Genomic DNA, 21559 nt, shown 5'->3' with positions numbered 1-21559 from the left:
CCAACACCACAGCGCCGCCGCCACAGTCATCGCCACCATCACCAGCGATGGCCGCTCGCATTCACGCCAGCCCGAGCCGGAACTCAACCGAGCGCAACACAGCAGCAGCAGCGAGCGCAACAGCAGTCAAGACAACACCTGCTTAACTTATATTTATTTGTATGTATAAAGAAAAATCAATTTAATAATTTGTGTTAGAACGAAAACTTGAACTTTATCAATTCCGTTTATTAGTAATTTATACATTTAACCTACCAAAGTTAGAAGTTAATTTCCAAATATAAAAGAAAATAATAATTAAAATAATCGCTGCAAGAGACGGCGTCGAAGCATTTACATTCACCGCGGGTTCTCCATTCTTTTGGCGAGTTCCTCTTTAATTTCGGTCTGCGCTTGAGAGCGTCCGCTTCGGGTTGTTGTTATCTACTCTGTTCGTGCGGTTATTTGTGGGTGCGCCCTGCCGTGTTGGAACAAATTCACCGCGTTATCATTACAAACTCACCGGGTTTTTAGTGCAAACTCCTACTTTTTGTTATTCAAGATGTCGTTCGACGATAAAGACGCGGCAGGCCCATTGGACCCGCAAGTGACCGCCCTCGCCGTACGCGTTCCTCCGTTTTGGCGACGGAACCCGGAGCTGTGGTTCGCACATTTGGAAGCGCAGTTCCAGATGTCCGGAATCACACCGGACGCGACCCGCTTCAACTATGCGGTGGTCGGCCTGGATGAAGAATCGATTCTTCTGGTGTCCGACGTAGTCAAGTCGGCATCATACTTGCAGCTGAAGAGCGAGTTGATCAGGCGCCTGTCGGCAAGCGAGTCGGCAAAATTAGACCACTTGCTGGCGGGTTTAACGTTGGGTGGGAGCAAGATCGGCGATGACCTGGTCAAGTCGCTCTGGCTGCGACGGCTCCCGGAGGGCACCCAGGCGATCTTAGCTTGCGTCTCCCGTTCCTAGGAGGAACTAGCAGCGACGGCCGACCAGGTGAAGGAGGTATACGTACGCCCAACCATAGCGGCCGTTCAACCACCGTCGGATGAGGTGAGCGACTTAAGGCGTGAGATAGCCGCTTTAACAGTCAGCATGGCCGAGATGCGGGTGACGTTGGACGCTCAGCTTTCGAGTGCCAGATCGCGTGCTCGCTCACGGTCTGCCACACGAAAAGGGCGTTCGGGTAGCAGGTCGTCAAGACAGCCTGCGGACAAAGGTATTTGCTGGTACCATCGTAACTTCGGAGATAAAGCGACAAGATGTACGCTACCTTGTAAATTCGCGCCTACCGCAAAAAACTAGGTCCGCGGGGGGTCTTGGCGACGGCCACCCAGAGCGCAGCGCCACGTCGCCTAACTATTTTCGACCCTCTCAGCAGGCGCAACTACCTCGTCGACACTGGTGCGGAGGTTTCGGTTCTTCCCGTACCCCGGCATCATCGACGTTATTCACAGCCGCTCAATCTAGCGGCAGCAAATTCCTCTCGCAAGCGTGTACTCAAGGTAGGTTTGCTAAGACCTGGCATCGTCTAAAAAGCGTGCAATTTTTATGTTCAATGTTCAACAAGTAAAGTCATATATGAATAGTTGTACTACTTACAAGACCATGAAGGCGCCCAATCAAACACTTCGTTTTCCTATCTTTTCCACTCCGCTCCCCAATAACCCGTTTCAGAAGCTGTCGGGAAACGTCGGAACTATCGTCGTGTTTGATCATTTCACAAATTCATTTTTGTGATGCCGATCCGGAGCTTCGTGACTGAGGTTGTAATCCGATTTCTAGTGAATTGGATCGTTATTCTCTTTCGTACTCCTGAATGGATGTGGACGGACAAGGGGATACAATTCCGTTCCACTCAGTTCGGTCGGGTGACGAAACAAACGAGGATTAATCGATACTTAATAGCTGCCATCCAAGCTTAAATCTCTCCTAATCTGCGCAACTGGGACCGAAAGATACATGACATCTGCTGCACACTGAGATCATCCGTTCACTCAGTCACTGGATACGCCCCACACTATTTGACCTTCGGTCAGAACGTGATCACTCATGGAGGGTCCTAGCCTCTGTTGCGCCAATTGAACCTCCTTCAGGTTCCTTCCTCGGTCATCTTTGATGGTGCCAAGACAGAACTCCTAAAACAGAGGTACAAGAGAAGCTGCGATTGAGGTCACGAAAATCTACCTTTGAGGTGAGTGTCAGGGTGTTCTGGAGGAACTTCCGGTAGAGCGATTTTAACAAACAGTATTACACTAAGTTACATCTAACGTTCCCGCCTAATGTGGTCAAGGAGCGACTGGGCGCCCACCTGTGGTTTATTATATCGATGTATTTTTCTTGCTCGCATTCGAGGTTTTGAAAATTCAAATGTCTCCGAACTTCGACTGCAGCAAAGGAATGGGCGTGAGATTTTTTAGTTTTGCAGATACAAAGAAGAAACAAGTCGGGAAGCTGGAAGCTTGAAGCTTCAGATATAAAAAGTTTTGTGTTTCCCTATGTGAAGAGTGATGAATGCATAACAGTTCCGTGTGTACATAGTTAAACATCCCATTACCCTCTATTTTTTAGAAAGCCATTTAAATAAATAATTTGATGGAAACATTGTATTGATAATAGTCAACATTATACGTTTCACACTCGGATTTTATTATTATTAGCAAATGTGAACTTAACTTGTAACAGATATTTGAGCAGACATCGGAATAGGACATCTTTCGAGACTCAGATTTCAACGTAAGTGTTTTACACAAACCCTTGAAAAGGGCTGGGGAGAATTACATTCTTCATAAAAGCGACTTTAATATTTCACGCGAATGTCAATTATTCCCGTTAATCATGACGTCAGCATCTTATTTATATGGCTTTAGGAGCAGTAAATTCTCGCGAAACTGCTAAATTTGAACTGCTATAACTTTGGGGTTAATGGCCACACTTCCATAAAATTTGGCACGCATGAAAATGCGAAATTTGGTAGTCCTTGGGTAAACGTAAGGGAGGTTTTAAGTCAATTTCTAAAAGTTGGTAATATACTATTAGTAAGTTTATTTGAGCAGGTATCGGAATGGGACATATTTTGAGGCCTTGGTTTCATCTAAGGGCACCTTCCTGATTTTCGGATTTTTCGGTTGGGTAGTTTCCGAAAATGATTCCTGTCTCACTTTAAGTGTGTACGTTTTGATCTTCCACTCGCGCAATTTAAGTCAAAACTAATATCATAATTAATTCCGAAAGTTCTAATCGAGACCTTCCATTTCATTCCCACGCGATTATATTCCACGCGTGCGGTCGTCAAGCCATACAATATAGCATGGGTCAGGCGGCTAGAGGCTTCGTGTGAGCAAAAATAAGCGGTATATTCGTATATAGCTGTTACGCCCCACCGAGTCTCACACTGCCTGAGTTTGAAGACCTGCTAGACGATCTTGTTCACGACGCAAGTGGACGAAGTCCAAAGATGATAGCCAGTGACTTTAATGCGTGGTCTATCGAGTGGAGCAGCAAAGAGACTAACGCAAGGGGGCGGTGGTTATTAGAAGCATTCGCCCAGTTGGATGTGGTTCTGACCAACGAAGGCGATATAAACACTTATCGGAAAGGGGGAACTGGTTCAATTGTAGATCTGACTTTTGTCAGCTCTGCTTTAGCACGTGACATGTCCTGGCAAGGTAGCGAGGACTTCACGTACAGCGACCACTAGGCAATCACCTTTGAACTAAGGACGGAGCCACAAGAAGAACACCAGGATGGTCTGCCAAAGCGATGGATGAGCAGATATTCGTACAGGTGTGGCTAGACTTGCCTAGCAAAGCAGGCATCTCCACGGGTAGAACTCTTCATGTCACACAGAACATCTCTAAAACATGTGACGCGTCGATGCCTAGGAGATGCTCATTCCCCACTAGAAGACCCAATTATTGGTGGAATAGTGAACTTCGATCGATTTGCCAGACAAACGGCTCAGAGGGCAATAGTGAAGATCGATCAGGGGCAAAAGGAGCATGCCTATAGAGAAGCTCGCAAGAACCTCAAGCTCGCCATCCAGCGGAGTAAGAGGGAATGTTTTAAGGAGCTCTGTTCGGAAGCGGACATAAATCCGTGAGGTGGCGCCTATAAAATCGTGACAGGACGATTCAGAGGCTGATCGTCTCCCCAGATCACGTGCCCTATACTCTTGTTGAAAATTATCCTGGGATTATTTCCTCAGCAAGAGGGGGGTACTGACGCCTTCCAGCGCCCCTTGAATGTGACGCCGATTTCACCAGTCACCAGGGACGAGCTGATGGAGATCTGCAGTCGAATAGGCGACAGTAAAGCCCCGGGTCTTTACGGCATACCCAATAAGGCCCTCAAACTTGCCGTCAAATGTAGACCAGATATGTTCGCAGAGCTTTTCGAAATGGGCATGTCCGAGGGTATCTTTCCTGCACCATGGAAACGGCAGAAGCTGGTGCTGTTGCCTAAGGCTGGCAAATCCCCAGGGGAACCGTCCTCCAATAGACCCATATGTCTTCTAGACACTATGGGGAAAATGTTGGAGCGGGTCATTTATAATAGATTACTTCCAGTCGTCGAGAGCCAAGGGGGCCTTTCAAATAGGCAGTAAAGGTTCCGTAAAGCCAGATCAACCATTGATGCCATCAAAATGGTTGCTGGCTTGGCCGAAAATGCAATTCACAGAAGGGGTTGTACCAGTAAATATTGTGTGGTGGTGACCCTGGATGTGAGGAATGCATTTAACTCGGCCAATTGGAATCTTATACGAAAGTCTCTGGCGACGATTGGTGTTCCCACCTACTTCGCCGCTATTATCGATAGCTACTTGAAACAGCGGACACTCTGATATGATACCGATGATGGACCCAAAGAGTACGTTGTTTCCGCGGGTGTCCCACAGGGCTCTGTACTGGGCCCACTACTGTAGAACATCATGTATAATGATGTACTCAACCTTCCGGTTCCAGAGGAGGCCACGGTGGTGGGTTACGCCGATGATATAGCACTGGTTGTGGTCGCAAACATCTCGAGGATGCTGAGTTGTACTCACGCGAAGCAATCAGTGTTGTTAAAGCTTGGTTAGAGAGTGCTGTACTAGCACTCGCGGAGGAAAAGACGGAAACGGTCCTCATCACTAAGCGCCGCAAAAGAAATAACGCCTGCATTAGAATCGGGAACCGGGAATCGTATCATCACTTCCAAGCCGGCCATCAAGTACTTGGGGGTGATGATAGACGGAGGACTTAATTTTAAGCAGCACATAGAGTATACTTGTAAAGAGCATCCACCACGAGTATGGCTCTGGCAAGGATGATACCGAACGTAGGAGGGCCGCGGCATACTTGCAGGCTGCTCATAGAGAGGCTAGTGAGCTCTATCATGCTGCATGCAGTTCCAGTTTGGGAAAAGCACTGCAGGTTTTAGGCAATGCATATAAAGTGAATACGCTTTACAGAAGAACATCCTTAAGGATGTGTTGTGCCTTCAGGACCGTCTCAGACGATGCAGGGCTCGTCATCTCGGGAATGGTGCCGATTGACATCCTGGCAACCGAAATGATGAACATTTATAACACCAATACCTAAAGGTGGTTCCACGGGGTAGAGGGGGAGTCGGGGGTAGTTTTAGTGGATAAAAATCCCAGACTGGCGTACCCAGGCCAGAGTCTTTTGAAGATTTTCACCTCCTCAAAAAAAAAAGACAGGCAGGCAGACAGACAGACAGACAGTAAACCGATTTTAATAAGGTTTTGTGCGTTTGCCAATCGCCTCAGCATTCAAGGATTTACTCAAGTTCGTAGAGAACTGAAGCAATAGACTTCGGTCAACAGTGAAATAAAAAGGTCGAGCAATTTTCAACAAAAAGATCGCGAGCGGTCGACCTGATGCAAGATACCCATTAAAAAATTCATTGTCACTTTATCGCTGAGTGGGAAAAATTATTATTAAGTATTAAGTTTCACCACTGTTCGCTTTAACCGGGGCATCGTGGCTGGCTTGGTCACTTGATTCTTCGCCCTACTTCGCCCTCTTGTTGGGAAACTGTTTGATCACCAATAAAGGACCTGTGTAAGCGCAACAATAACGGTGGTGGTGGTAACATAGGCGGGGGCAGCAGCACCGGAAGTTACGGCAAACAGCAAAACGTAATGAACAAAGTACGAAACAAACAAAAAAAGAATAGGCATTAAAGAGAGATATATAAATATAGCAGTGAATGAATCAAGTGAATTTTGTGCAGGAAAACATTGAATAATAAAAAAACCTCAAGAAAAATTAAGAAGCAGGCAAAGCAGAGCCAGACAACACTAAAACTGGAAAAATATCTTTATATGAAACCAGGACATCCTCAGAATATATAGAGAAAAATTAATGGTAAATATCGATATATATTAAGGTTTTTTAAAATATAGTCCCTAGATTATTGCTATCATTTTTCTCTTTGTTTGACAATTCTTAACTATTTTTCTAAATTTAGTACCACCCTTATTAAGATAACTTTTTCTACTACTGTTTGTTATGAAACACTTACGTACATACACGTACACTGTTTTTAAACGAAAAGGAAGAAAATATCTTACTAAAAGAAAAAGCCTCCAATGTGAAGAGAATTTTGTGGAGATTATACTATATTTGATTGTATTCAATGAAAATTCTGAAGTAAACTCACAAAAGAGTATCTCGCCGAACCGCTAGCATTCGGGTTAACTCCAGCACGTGCCACCCGGTTCCACATATTATCTCGCTTAGTCGGTGTTCACAACTGGCAAACTTGTTAGGGGAGTTTGGTTGGTTAACAGTCTTGATGACCATGTTGGTTTCACAATCAATTATCAAATTATAGTAATGTAATATTATTAATTTTGTTTGAGCAGATATCGGTGTGGCAGTTATTTCGGAGGCTAGGAATCGTATAGTGGCAGCTTCGCAATTTTTTTTCAGATTTTTCGGTGGGGTAGGTTCTGAGAATGGGTTCGTGAAAGGAATGACCACTTTTCATATTCGCTCTCCCTTCTTTTGCATTATTTCACAAATGAGCCAGCATTGACAAGTAGTAATCGAGCCCGCATGACTATATTTGGTGAAAAAACATTTTACAACCTCTTTTACATGTATGGAGACCTTTTCCCTTAAGTTCCACATAAAATGATGTAACTCACTGTATTCGTGAGCGTTCACAGTTCCCACTTCCCTACCAAATTTGATGTCAATCATTGCAACCGTTCCTGAGAAAAGTGCGTGTCACAGTTAGATAGGCAGACAGACTGTAGACTAATTTTAATAAGGTTCTGTTTTACACAAAACCTTAACAAGTGTACGAATTGAAGAGCAAGCACATCCATCAATAATGGAAATAAGGTTATGTACGTGTGTAAGAAAGGAATGAGTCGGCGAATGATTACCAGGAGAGGTTGCCAGTAGAATAGTTTTTCTAGAGTTTAAGAAGGATTTATGATGTTGGTTTGTTAAGGAGGAGAGATCATCATCATTTCATTTCCGTAAATTGTATAATTAAATAGCCGAATATAACCATACATTGGCTGTGAATTATTTATTTGTGATAATGAACAATTTAGGAAGCAGAAGGAACACGACACTACAATTTACGATTAAAGTATATCCAGTGAAGAGTCACTTTTCTCTAATGAAAAGGATTTGTGTGCCTCAAAAATCAACAGCAACAAGAAAGAAAGAAAATTTATCTGGAACTTAAGGTCAATGTTAAGGAGTAGTCATGGAAAATTTTTAAAAGTTACAATAGGTTAGTTTTTGCACACTAGAATAATGAAACTGTCTTTTCGGACACAGCACTATTCATTTCAAACAGATTCTTTTATGTGCTTTTATAATCGACATCCATCATTGCAGATGATTTTGAACTTACCATCCGATGATCAGTTGCACACTTAAAAAGCTCACAACATCTTTTCAGAATATCGGGTCCTGGCGCGCCTATACTCAAATTCGTTAGATTTGTATCCAGAATATCAATCCCATCTTCTTCGTAGAAATGGCTGTGGGGGGTCTCCTTTCTTATTATCAATTCTTTCATGTTTAAAGGAATAACGTTTTAAAGTATGACGGACTTGAACAATAACTCTCACTGGGTGAAACACGGAATGATTTTTTCATAGGAGTCTGGGCGATTTATATAAACATTTAAATACTCCCCCTTTTTGTATATTTGCAAGAAATATAGGCAGTACATGTACTTTCCCTCAGTAGGTGAAGTTTTCATAGAAAATTTCCTGATTCAACGTGAATTTCAAGGTTACTTCATCATTGTTTGTTCATTTGGTTTAATACTTCTTATCTCATTCCTAAGTGGGAAATCACTACTCGGAACAATTTATTGAAAACCATATCTTAAGTCAACGGTTGCGCGTTACTAGAAGCAATGATGATATTTACATTATCATTGCGAGGAAGCAGTTCCATATTATTAATTAAATCCAGCAAATATTGGATTTCCACTACATTAATCATCGAAATGCACCATATAGAAAATATTTACGGTATACTTCTAAAATGCACCTGCTTTGCAGTCATGAGTTATCCGTTTTTAAGTGCTTTTGGTACTTAGTTACTTTTGCATATGTTTTATTTACGTAGACGTTTTGCATGTCTTAAAAATATTTTCAACTTAACGTGGTACGAAAAATTATCGCTATAATAATTGAAAAATTGACCTATCAAATTCCGTCAGATAAATCGTCTTCGGAAATATTGCTTTCTAGTATTTTCGACACATCTTTGATAAGATTTATACTGCTTTGATTCTAATCATAATTCGCAATACACCACACTTGTTTTGCCAATTATGGCCTAGATACAGTAAAATCCTTATAATGGCAGTTCTAAATTGGTATGGATGGTATTTATTAATTTTCAGTTGATAGGTATAGAGAGTGTGAGAGGTGGCCAAAGGGTAGCATAAGTCGACGAAACGTGGATTGTTACCCACGATGGAGCATAAAACCTGGGAAACGCCTGTTGAACCAACACCAACAGTTCTACTACCAGACTCCATCTCCACCTCCACGTAGGTCACTACATTGCGAGCTCTTTCCTAACGAAAAGCTGCAGACGGAGAAGTATGGAGGCAAGTCTCCTGCGCATAAAAACGGGACAAATTGTATCAACTGGTTCTCCAGGTTGGGGGTTGGGTAGGAAGATGCATTGGACAGGGACCGATTTCCTGGAGAAGAGTCGCTACATTACATATGCCGGCCATGCAGCAAACCATGTGTTCGGAGTAGGTTCCTTAGTCAGCCGAAAAATGAAACCTGCTGTTATCGGCTTTACAAATATAAGCGAACGGCTATGCACTCTGCGTTTGCGAGGCAAATTTAGAAATATAAGCCTCATTAACATTCACGCGCCTACAGAGGAGACTGCATAGTCGGAGAAGGATATCTTCTACGAGGCAGTAGAACGAACCCTCGAAGCCTATCCCAGATATGATATCAAAATCATACTTAAGGATTTTAACAGCCAAGTAGGGACGGAGCCCGTATTCAGGCGATACGTTGGCTGCCATACAACATTCGAATCCTGCCGCGCCACATCACTTCGCCCCCAGATGAAACCTAGGGGTTTCGGCGACTGATTCCGAAATTTCGTTCACGGTCAATCCACAAAGCGGACACGATGCTGCTTCGGAGCGGACACGGGTTTCAGCCTGGACAGAGAGACCGCCTTTTTGTGTCCACCGATCTCGAGCTGGAAGAAATGTTCTCCCCGCTCGAGAACGCGGTACGGGCCCTCATATGGAGGCTGCAGCGGCTTCCGGACGGCATCCATCCTGACCAGAACGTGCGTGCACGTGTCCAGTTCCTTGGGCGAACAGGCATGTGTGGACGAGTGTCGGGTGGGTGGTGTGGCTTTTATGCGTCGGAGATTGTCCCTCAGCAGACGCATCAACCTCGACTCTGTGAGACCCGATTTCTTGTCGAAGACCGGATCGCTTAGGAATCTCGGGTTCTCCCCTTATACCAGCTCCGCGGGGCTGGCAGCAAATTCCTCTTGTAGGGTTGTACGTAGGCCGAGTAGGACCAGAGGCAAGACTTGGGACCAGGACGGATCGTCGGGTGCCATAATGGCGGCTTTCAGCGTCCGGTGCCAACGTGCTAGCATCCCATTGGATTGCGGGTGGTATGCAGCAGTCCGCTGGCGTTTAAAACCAAGGAGTTTGCCTAACTCGGAGAAAAGGGTGGACTCAAATTGCATTCTCTGGTCAGTGATGACCACTGCAGGGACGCCAAAGCGAGGTATCCACTCTCGACAGAGGGCTTCGGCACATGATTGCGCCGTAATGTCTTTCAGAGATATTGCCTCAGGCCACCGCGTAAACCTGTCGATGATTCTGAGACAATACCTATAACCGTGCGAGTCTCGCAAAGGCCCTACTATGTCGAGGTATATTTTGTGGAAACGCTTGGTAGTGCGGGGAAATGAGCCCACTTCTTTCCTTACATGCCTGGAGACTTTACACTTCTGGCATGCGATGCACTCTCTGGCCCAGGAATTGATATCCTTGTTCATGGAGGGCCAGAAGTATTTTCCGGTGACTAGCCGATTTGTTGTCCTGATGCCTGGATGCGCTAAGTCGTGAATTGCGTGGAACACTTCCTTGCGAAAGGTGGCCGGAATGTATGGCCGAGGTCCCTTTTCCGAGTCTTCGCAGCAGAGAGAGAGGTTCGAGCCGAAGATGGGCAACTCCCGAAATTTGTATTTGGGGTTGGATTTGAGGCTCTGAAGTGCTGCGTCATCCTCCTGCGCCTTGGCAATAGCCGAAAAATCGAGTGAGGCGGGGATGTTAACCTCGGAGACACGAGACAAAGCGTCAGCAACTATGTTGTCCTTGCCGGACACGTGCTGGATGTCTGACGTAAACTGGCTTATAAAGCTCAGGTGTCGAAACTGACGAGGGGACGCTTTGTCGGGCTTCTGTTTCAAAGCATATGTGAGAGGCTTATGGTCCGTGAACACTGTGAACGGCCTGCCTTCTAGGGAGAAACGGAAGTATTTGATGCTCAAGTACGCGGCGAGCAGTTCGCGATCATAGGTACTGTAGTTCCGTTGAGCGGAATTTAACTGCTTCGAGAAGAAGCTCAACGGCTGCCAAACTTGATCGACCTTCTGGTGAAGGGCAGCACCTACTGCGATGTCAGAGGCATCAACGAAAACGGCTAGGGGTGCATCTTGCAGAGGGAATGTCAAGAGTGTAGCGTCGGCCAATTGTTGACGGGATTTGTCAAACGCGCGGATAGCCTCTTCAGACACCACGATCTCTCGTGTGTCCTTAGTTTTGGGGCCAGACAAGTACGCGTTCAAAATGGACTGGTGATGGGCGGCCTTGGCAGGAAACGACGGTAGAAGTTTAGCATGCCCAAGAACCTCCTCAACTCCCTCACTGTCTTCGGAAGCGGAAAGCTTGTTATCGCTTGCACCTTGTCTGGGTCGGGCTGTATTCCTTCGGGGGAAATGAAATGGCCGAGGAATCTCACCTGTTTTTAGAGAAATTTGCATTTCTCAACGTTTAGGACTAAACCGGCCTCAAGGAGACGTTGAAAAATGCACTCGAGATGGGCTAAGTGCTCAGACTCGGTGGAAGAAGCGACCAAAACCTCATCCAAATATACGAAACAGAACTCGAGGTTTCGCAGGACTGAGTGAATGAACCCGCATTGCACAATCCGAAAGTCATTCGGGTGAACTCGAAGAGTCCATAGGGTGTACATATTGCCGCCTTTGGAATGTCTTCAGGAGCTACTGGGATTTGGTGATAAGCCTTGGTTAAGTCCAAGGTCGAAAAGATGCGGCAATTCGCGAGGTGATGCGCAAAGTCGTGGATGAGTGGAATTGGATATTGGTCAGGAACAATCTGTTCATTTAGCCTTCTATAGTCCCCACATGGGCGCCATTCGCCGTTTGACTTAGGGACCATATGCAATGGGGAAGACCAACAGCTGTTTGAGGGCCTGCAGATACCCTGTTGAACGAGTTGTTCGAACTCTTTCCGTGCAATAGCCAGTTTCTGGGATGGTAGAGGACGCACCTTCGAGAAGATGGGGGAACCAGTAGTGATAATGTGGTGCTGCACATTGTGCTTCACTGGTTTGGAGAGACTACACTCGGTAGTAATCTGGCTGAACTTTTGGAGAAGTGTCCGAACACGAGAGTCGGTAATGTCTTCTAAAAGAACGGAAAGATTATTGCCTGGGTGAGAGACCATTTGTCCCGACGAATTAAGGTTGGTCATGGGGTCTATAAGGGACTTATTTTGCAAGTCCACCAGCAACCCATAGTGACACAAGAAGTCTGCGCCTAATATGGGGAAGCTGACATCCGCCAGGATGAAACGCCACGTAAACGTCCTACGCAAGCCAACACTCACGTCCACTTGCCTATACCCGTAAGTATTTATGCGACAGGAATTTGCTGCCGCCAGTTTGAGCGGTTGTGGAAATAGTTAACGTTGCCGAGGTACGGGAAGAACCGAAACCTCCGCACCAGTATCGATGAGGTACTTGCGCCTGCTGAGAGGGTCGTAAATTGTTATGCGACGTGGCGCTGCGTTCTGGGTGGCCGTCGCCAGGACCCCCCGCGGACCTAGTTTTTTGCGGCAGGCGTGAATTTACAAAGGATTGTACACTTTTGGCTTTATCGCCGAATCTGCGGTGGTAGCAGCAAATCCCTCGGTCCGGGGACTGTCCTGACGACCTGCTACCTGATCGCCCTTTTCGGGTGGCAGACCGTGAGCGAGCTCGCGATCTGGCGCCCGAACGCTGAGCGTCCAACGTTGCCCGCATCTCGGTCACACTGGCTGTTAAAGCGGCTATCTCGCGCCTCAAGTCGTTCACCTCATCCGACGGTGGTTGAACGTACACCTCCTGCACCTGGTCAGCCGTCGCTGCCAGTTCCTTCAAGGAACCGGAAACGCAAGCGAGGATCGCCTGGGTGCCCTCCGGGAGCCATCGCAGCCAGAGCGACTTGATCAGGTCATCGCCGATCTTGCTCCCACCCAATTGCCTCATTTCGCGAAGCAATTGGCTGGGAGTTCGATCACCCAACGTTAAACCCGCCAGCAAGTGGTCTAATTTTGCCGACTCGCTTGCCGACAGGCGCCTGATCAACTCGCTCTTGAACTGCGTATATGATGTCGACTACATCGGACACCAGAAGAATCGACTCTTCATCCAGGCCGACCACCGCATAGTTGAAGCGGGTCGCGTCCGATGTGATTCCGAACATTTGGAACTGCGCTTCCAAATCTATGAACCACAGCTCCGGGTTCCGCCGCCAAAATGGAGGAACATTATTAAGACCCAGATTGGATGGAGCAGGAGTTCAATGGACGATGTCATCTTTCCTCAAATACCTCGACTACATTCATAACATTTGCTTACGCTCTCAGCGAATCAACGCTTGGAGAAAGCCATCAGAATCGGACTGAATATAAACACCAGGGTTCGTAGTCTGATTGATCATCCTATTCCTCCTATTTCCATTAATGATCAGAACATCGAAGACGTCGAACAATTTAAATATCTTGGAAACGTTGTTCCTGCCACTTTTGCTGTTTTGTCCAAAATCTGAAAATGTAACTATCTCAACATCATCATCAAGTTATGGTTGTTCTGCATCAATATTCTCTCTGGGCTACTATATTATATGTATGCAGATCGATTTCCTCCCCGAGTTGATAAGTATTGTTGATTTGGTCATTTATGCAAACGTTTTCTTGAATGTAGTTTGTGAATACTGCCCATGTTGTTTGTATATTAGTCAGCCTGGGAGGATAGTCTTTTCTCCTTACTTTTTCGCTGAACAGCATCATAACAGGCGAATGATCGGACATTATGTTTTTATTATGGAACATGGTTCTATTCGTTCGCGATCCCCTTAGTTACGAAGAAATCGGGGTCCACTGAAGTGAAAATTGCATTTTTGTGCTCTTCCAGCTTCAAATAATTCTGTGTCTCTGGATGTTGTTAACCTAGATCTCCAAAACCAATTCTTTGCGGTACAGTCTCATCCTAAAATGAACTGGAAGAGTTTTCTGGAGATCTTCACAACTTTGTTAAATAGTTAATAGTTAGTAGCACACCAGTAATCCCAAGCTGCATTTTTTCATCTCTAATTTACTGTTCTTCATGGTGTCTGATATCCTACTTAACGAAGATTGTAGTTTCCCCGTGAAGCATGGTATGAATAAAAGCCAAGGATTTTAACATTCTGAGATAATGCATATGACTATCTCTTGTAGGTGCTGTTGTCAGTCCACTTGCATTCCACGTTATGATTTTCAGAATATTTGTCATTTAGTTTTCTTGTTATATTTTTGTGTCCTTGCGTTATGCTACTTAAGTTTGCAAACAAAGTTTTTTGTTTACTGTTTGTTGTACGTCAAGTCTTCTATTTAAAATGTCAAGCTATCTAAAATAATTTTCAGTATTTGGTTACTATAGTAATTTTTAAGGTTTTGTGTAAAACAAACATACAGTGAGTGACATAAATTTACGTGGAATTTAAAGAGGAGCTCCCCATACATGAAAAAGGGGGATGTAAAAATTGTTTCACCAGATATAGTCATGTCGGGTATCAAATGAAAAGTATCGATTAGTACTTTCCGAAGCTGACTACCGACCCAAAATCTGTAAAAAATTAAGGTGATGCGCCTATATAAAATCTGGGCCTCAAAATATATCCCATTCCGGTATGTGCTCATACAAACTTACTTATAATATATGACCAACTTACATCTTAAACCATGCAAATTAGACGCTAACGTCATAATTAAGGAGAATTACCCACATTCGACTAAAATATTAAAATTCCATTTATAAAACATTTACTTCTCCCCAGTCACCCCTCCCCTTGTTTTAAACAAAACCTTCCTAAAATCGGTTTGCTATCTGTCTGTCAGTCCGTTTGTCCATCTGTCTGTTTGCCTCTCGGCCACACGCATTTTTCTCGGAAATGGTTAAAACGATTGAATGCTCACCCATACAGTGAAGTACATAATTCTACGTCGAATTTAACGGGAGGTTCCCATACATGCAAAAGGGAGTTGTAAATTTGTTTTCACTAGCACTTTCCGAGGTCGGTGTTAGTTTTAACATTTGTTGGAAAGGTGGGGAGTGCCGGGAGACCAAAGTGATAATTTCTTTCATTGACCCATTCTCAGAAACTACCCAACCAACAAATCTGAAACAATCAAGAGGCTGCCCATATATTGTATGGTACCGAGACTTCGAAATACCCTCCATATCGATATCTGTTCAAATAAATGTAATAATAGTATATTACTATAAGTTTTAGTATTTGACTTCAAAACCCAAGTGCAAATTCATTCTAGAATTTATCAGCAATGTGGGCTTACCATAGGGCACGACCTTACCAAGTTTGGTGGAAATCGCAATATTACTAACAAAACCCAAGTGCAAATTCATCCTAGAAAATTGCAGCAAGTAGGCTATAACATAGGGCACGATCCCAAGTTTGGTGGAAATCTCATTATTACTAACAAAGTTATAATAGGTCCAAGTTGTCGTTTCTGTACAAATTGAAGACTCGTATGAATGTAGATATTCTTACATAATATATGCATGTTATTATCTGCTAGGTAGTAATGAGACAAATGTCCATCAAATGTTTTTATAAAAGAAATACTGAAAACTTTTTATACTTGAAGCGTCCAACTTCCGGTTTTCCGAGTTGTTTATGGTTACTGCACCTTGCGTTAACATCTGCGGATATTCTATTTTCTCGGATCTAACAACAGCCGGTGGGTTGTTACTGCGTGACTTAGATTATCGTTTTGTGGGAGAAGCCAGCAATGGCGGCAGCGGTCCTTTCCTACAACCCGTTGAAAGTAAAATCGTCTGTTGTTCCAAGCTGAAATTTTATGTGTGCCAAACTTTAAATCGTTCTTTTGAAATTTATTTTTTAAGTCCGTGTTCGTCATTACTCTAAATCTTCTATAGCAATCGTTTTGCAATTTTGCATAGTACTTCTTACATAATTCATCAGGTATTGCTAAGAGCTGTTTTGTTTTTTTTTATAATTATTATATTTAACTCTTTTCAAGTCTTAGCAAAAACGGGTTTTTTGTCTTCCAAGCACTAAAAGTGAAAAATCGGCAGAGAAAAAGTCTTTCCAGGATTACCTCGAGAAGCACCTCCTTTAACAAATGCGTTTTGACTATTTCCCAAAGTGTCTCCGGAGATTCACTGCCACTCGTTCAATTTTATTTTTTTGTTTTACAATAGAAATTTCGGGAAATGTTTCATTGTTATATGGAAATCGACTAAATAAATTGACACTATCTGTATCTGCAAAGAAAATCCTAAACACATGCCATTTTTCCGCCGAATTAGCCCTAAGTAACGAGTGATATGACAGTGAGACTTCATCGAGCACCTGACAGTGTCTAATCAAATCAGCTTTGAAGTGCAGATTGTTAGATCAATTACTTCACCTCTTCTTGGTTCCACGTATGTACGTTTTTACTCCTACGTTCTCGGTCATCAGAAGAGCTAAAGTGATAAAATTAAACTTTCCTCTATGATTGCATTTGCTACTGCCAAAACAAATATCCTGAGCGTTCCTATCGAAACCTATTAAGAATTCAAGGCCATTTGATTCTGCATACATTACCAGATATCTTATTTCTTCTCTCGGCGGAAAACACAAAGAATCATACGGTAAGAAAGTAGAGGTAACTATAACGCTTCTCCTCTTGCTATTAACCTGGTACTATATGTTAACCGCAACTAGCTCTTGGGAACAGAATTATCCCAGCGTGCTTGCTTCCGATAATTTTGACGGGGATTTCTCGTCGAAAAAGAACCTAGTCCCATTTACTGATCCAATAACATAAATTTTATTAAAACGAAACCATGGACCTTGCACCAGAAATATATAAGGGAAATCTTGAAACTTTGCTAGCCTTGCTGTCAGTAGATAGCAAGAGGTTCCAGCATACTAAAGGTTAATTTGACTAACCTCTATGTTTGTAGACATAACTGTAGTCTAATATGAAAACCGATACTAACTTAAGGGGGTCATCCCGTGTGAAGACCGTATTTTTTGGATTTTTTTACAATTTTTTTGTGAAGAACTGGATAAAGATACAAATACGAATTTTTCACCATAGATTTATTAATATCTTGAGCGTGGATAGTAATTTTTCCACCCCGATCGCATAATTGGTTATTGAAATACAGAGCAATTTATACACCCATCTCCAAAAAAGGTGTTTTTCTGTTGCCACGCTAGAGGACGCTGTGATCATCTTAAAGAAAAACAGTAAACGGAATTTGAGCGTACAGACTTAATTACAGTCCGCAAACTAGGATTATAAAAAAATATTAAAAGCTAAATTTTTGATGACGTGTTAAACTTTTTTTTGTGAATTTAGGTGTTTTTTCACGGCTTCTTCAGTGAATAAAAAAAACCACTGAACGAATCGCAATTATCCTAGTTTGGGGACTGTAAAAATATGTTCTAAATAAGTCGTGAAAATTTCAAAGAATTTCGTTGGATAGATTTTGGGATATGGTGGCAGCCGATTTTCAACATGCAGTTTCGAGAAAAAAGGCATTTTAAAAAGGAGAATGCGATTTTTAGCCATAAAACCTTAACTCACCATTAATCTACTATACCTAATCCATAAACCTTAGGTTTCTTGAAAAAACACATCCACAGCCTTGGCTTCAATTTTTGTCCTTTTAGCGAAGTCATTCGAACGTCATTCGGATCGATAAATACGAGCCTTATTACCGCGATCGACATAAATCTGGCATGTGACATATCACGTGTTTAACAGTACAATTTTCGAACGACTCCGCATATCAAAAAATCACTTTGCCCATATATTCTACACTATATCTAGATACAATTGATGCCAAAAAAAATTCGATTCTGCGAATCCGACATCCCGGCGTCCGGTGTGAATCTCACCGGGGTTACCAGCCTGTCCCCACTTTCTGCTGAAAATTCCGCTTTCTTATATCTGATATCTCTGGATATTGCACCATTTGGTGGTGTAGTAACATCAATGTCCTCGCTCCCAGCATACTTCGCCTTCTATCGCAGTACCTTCCATTGTCGTGGGCTGGGAGTGCGGAGCATGTGTTCCACCGGAGATTCAGACTCAAAAATCCATTAGTGCAATAGTAAACTACTATAAGCTACCCTTATATGGCAAAGTGGTACCCGAGGTGTGTCCGTTGTTGATAATTCTTAATCTTAGTCGGATTTGATCACAAGTATTATGAATTTACCTCCATAGATAAATACTACGTCGCCAGTTTATATAATACTCTGCACCTTTATTCCAACATCTGTTAGCTTTTCTAGAAGCTCGTCTAAAAGTTCCTTAACATTCGATTATAATCGTGACTATAGGGTTAATCTCTGTTTGTACTTCCACTAACATATTCTACAGTTTCTTCCCCATTCAAAAATGGAACAACATGATCCCGTTACGGATATGGGCATTTTGTATTTCCGCATACATGTATGATCTGGATGTTTTTGTAACACCCTCAATGTCCTCACAAAATTTCATGAAGATTTCTCGTTCTGATTTTCTAATTGCCTTGTTGTACATTTTTAAAATAATTTTATACCTTAGCCAGTGCCGGGTATATTTTGCCCGGTAGTACTACTACTATACTACGGGTGTCCAAAATATTAATTTGGATACGAAGGATTTAAACTCTCCAAGTGCTAAGAAGTCATAGACTTCGAATCTACCCGCGACCATGAGCAATCATGTCGCGGCCGAGGCGCGGATTCTGGTGGACCCACCACATTCATACCCACCGATAGATCTGTAGAAGGCATGCTTCCCGATTCAGATTCAGTAGAAAACTTGCATTTAGTGCCTACGGCGAAGTTAGCCAGAAAGGAAAGTACGGTAACTCTCAACTTGGGATAAACTGGAAATCTTCTGCCAGCTGTAATGCGCGCAAGAAGCGTAAGATCAACACATCTGTTGTGGCCAACGCTTTAATGTGTTCCGCACCCGGGCTTACATCTACGCGTCCCGCGACGATTAGGACAAGTGCACCGGGAGGTGATCAAATCAGTGAGAGAGATCTCAATGGAGCTGGTCCCTCCCATAGGAATACGGACACGAAGGCCTCTGTTCAGACTGCTGCCGTGGGATTTTCCTCGAAGGATGCCAAAATGTCAGAGGGACAATTTACCATCCTCCGGGAATACCTGTGGAAAAAAATCCTGTAGACTGGAACGAAGCCACGACTTAACAATCAATGTTTTCGCGATCGGCTTCTCCATTTGGAGTGCACTGACGAAGCTGCCTTAAAGTGGCTCCAGCAGGCAATCCCGGCTTTGAGTTCCGGCGGTCGGCCCAAGTTCACTATTGTGAATACTGAGCTACGCAGGACAGAACATGTCGGATATTGGTTACCGGGCCCTCGAAGGAAGACAGAGGACATCACCCGCATGGTGGATGAACAGACCGGGACCTGGACTTTAGACAATGAAGAGTAAAATTCATGAATGCCAGCAAGGACAAGTTTACAAATGTGGAAGGTTTCAACTTGGTATTCGAACTTTACTAAAAGAGTCTGAATGTGCTCAGGGGAAGTCACCATATGGTGCTTCACTTTTTCCTAGATAGACTGAAATTCAGTCATAACACGAAACTGTAGAACATCATCCCCATTTTAAAAGCGAAGAACAATGATGGTCTTCGACTCACACAGTATAGAGCAAATTGGAGCATCTTCGGTGTGCTCTTCCACAATGGAGCTGCGCGCGGAGGATAGTGCATACAGTGGCGGAATCCCCGTATGGGGGTTTGCACTGGTGAAGGGACTGAAGGGACTACAGAGTGAATCCTACCTGCTAGTAACTTCTCCTATATCTTCCAAAGAACAGACCGAAGAAAGGGAAGTCTGAGACCTGAACGGAACCGACTTAACGCCAGTTCGCCAACCAATTAAGGGAATAAGGGAATAAGTAGAAAACAGACGAATGCTCTGCGGGATGAGATGATATTTTTCATGGATGAGGACATGGAAAACACGGTACCTCCAAATGCGGCTTTTCCCAGAGAAATCAAACACGAGGAGATGGAGTCTCTGGCGGCATGGTGTGGGGTAACCCCGTCACACGCGGACCGTGGCTTACGCTTCTAACTGTTTTCCATAACACATTAGACTAAGTTCATGGCGAAAAAATAAAGATTAGTCAAATCAACCTGCAGCATTTCAAAGCCTCATAGGATCTTCTACGATGAAAGATCCATAAGACCGAGAACTTGTGTCCTGATGTCAAGACGGTTAGAGGTAACCATGCTGAGACAGTTCTGTTCCCAGGACTTAGTTACGGTCATCGTACAATATCAGATAAATGGCAAGATCATAGTTGCCTCCGCTTATTTACCCTATGGTTCTTTGTATTCCCCACCGACGTTACAGCTTAGGGATCTGGTAGCGTCTGCAGAATAAAGTGGTCTCGAACTCTTAATAGGCTGCGATGCGAATGCTCAACCTATTTGTTGAGGCAGTAGCAAATGCAATCCAAGAAGAGAGAAGCTATTTGATTTCATCACTTCAGCTGGTCGCATGACTGCAAACGTAGTGTGCGCCCTATGCTGATGGAACCGAGAAGAAGCGAAGTAATTGACCTAATAATCTGGTTAAATTTCAGGAACTCACAGTGTGAATACAAGAGGCTCGTTAGGTATTCGAAAGAAGACTCCTTTAGAGCGTACTGTAAAGAACTGGAAGACTGTGCAGAGTCCTTAAAAGGAATGAGACGGCCAAGTTGGACTCTCTTAGAAAACCCGACGGTACTTTCACGAGCTCCAGACTGGAATCAGTACAAACCTTCCTGGAAGTACACCACCCGGGAGAACGGGTGAGAGAAATGGAAGGGGGATAGGTGACGGTTCTTGCAACACCTTCAACATGCATGTGCTTCAGAACACTGCGAAAGCAGTTGTTACCTATGAAAAGGTGATAGTCTTTTGAACAGTTCAGAGCATCTAGCATGGATGGCATCTATCCAGCACACATTCGTGAAAAGGCACTTAGGTCGCACCCACTTACCAGGGTGGGAAGTCCTGTGAGTCTGCTCTTCATTCGTTGCTTAAAAAGATAGAGGATGCGACTCTGAATGGTAAGTTCGCAATGAGGGTGTTCGTGGACATTGAAGAGATGTGGGTCTGTGCGTCTTTTCAAAGATTTGTAATGCCGCCAGAGCGCATGGTGTTGATTATGCTTTAATTAAGTGGATCCATGCTGTGGGTGTCGATCGCTACCTAACAACAAAAGCAACGAAAGCCTGCCCCTAAGGGGGTGTACTGTCGCCACTTCTGTGGAGTTTTCTGATCGACTCACTACTATGCGAACTGCAAAATTTCCCAATATACGCTCAAGCTTATGCTGATAACGTAGCTGTGCTTGCTGTTAATCGGGATTTTGGAACGGTGTGTAGAAATATTCAACGTGCCGTTCATTTGATAGACAGTTGGTGCCTCAGACATGGTCTTTTAGTTAATCCAAATAAAACCACAATGGTATTATTC

At 43.8% G+C, this 21559-nt stretch overlaps 1 protein-coding gene across 1 annotated transcript in view; it reads right to left on the bottom strand.

Annotated features, from left to right (window-relative positions):
* The window catches only part of LOC119648960 (uncharacterized protein YER152C), a 33271-nt gene extending 25162 nt beyond the window's left edge, over positions 1-8109 (bottom strand). The window contains exon 1 of the mRNA XM_038050879.1: positions 7871-8109. Within this exon, the coding sequence (XP_037906807.1) occupies positions 7871-8038 (168 nt within the window). The 5' untranslated portion in view covers positions 8039-8109. The remainder of the gene's footprint in view (positions 1-7870) is intronic.
* Between the last annotated feature and the right edge of the window lie 13450 nt (positions 8110-21559).

The sequence above is a fragment of the Hermetia illucens genome, chromosome 2 (genome assembly GCF_905115235.1).
Source record: "Hermetia illucens chromosome 2, iHerIll2.2.curated.20191125, whole genome shotgun sequence".
NCBI lineage: Eukaryota > Metazoa > Arthropoda > Insecta > Diptera > Stratiomyidae > Hermetia > Hermetia illucens.
The sequence above is the reverse complement of the archived record's forward strand: the minus strand, read 5'-3'. Positions and strand labels throughout refer to the sequence as shown.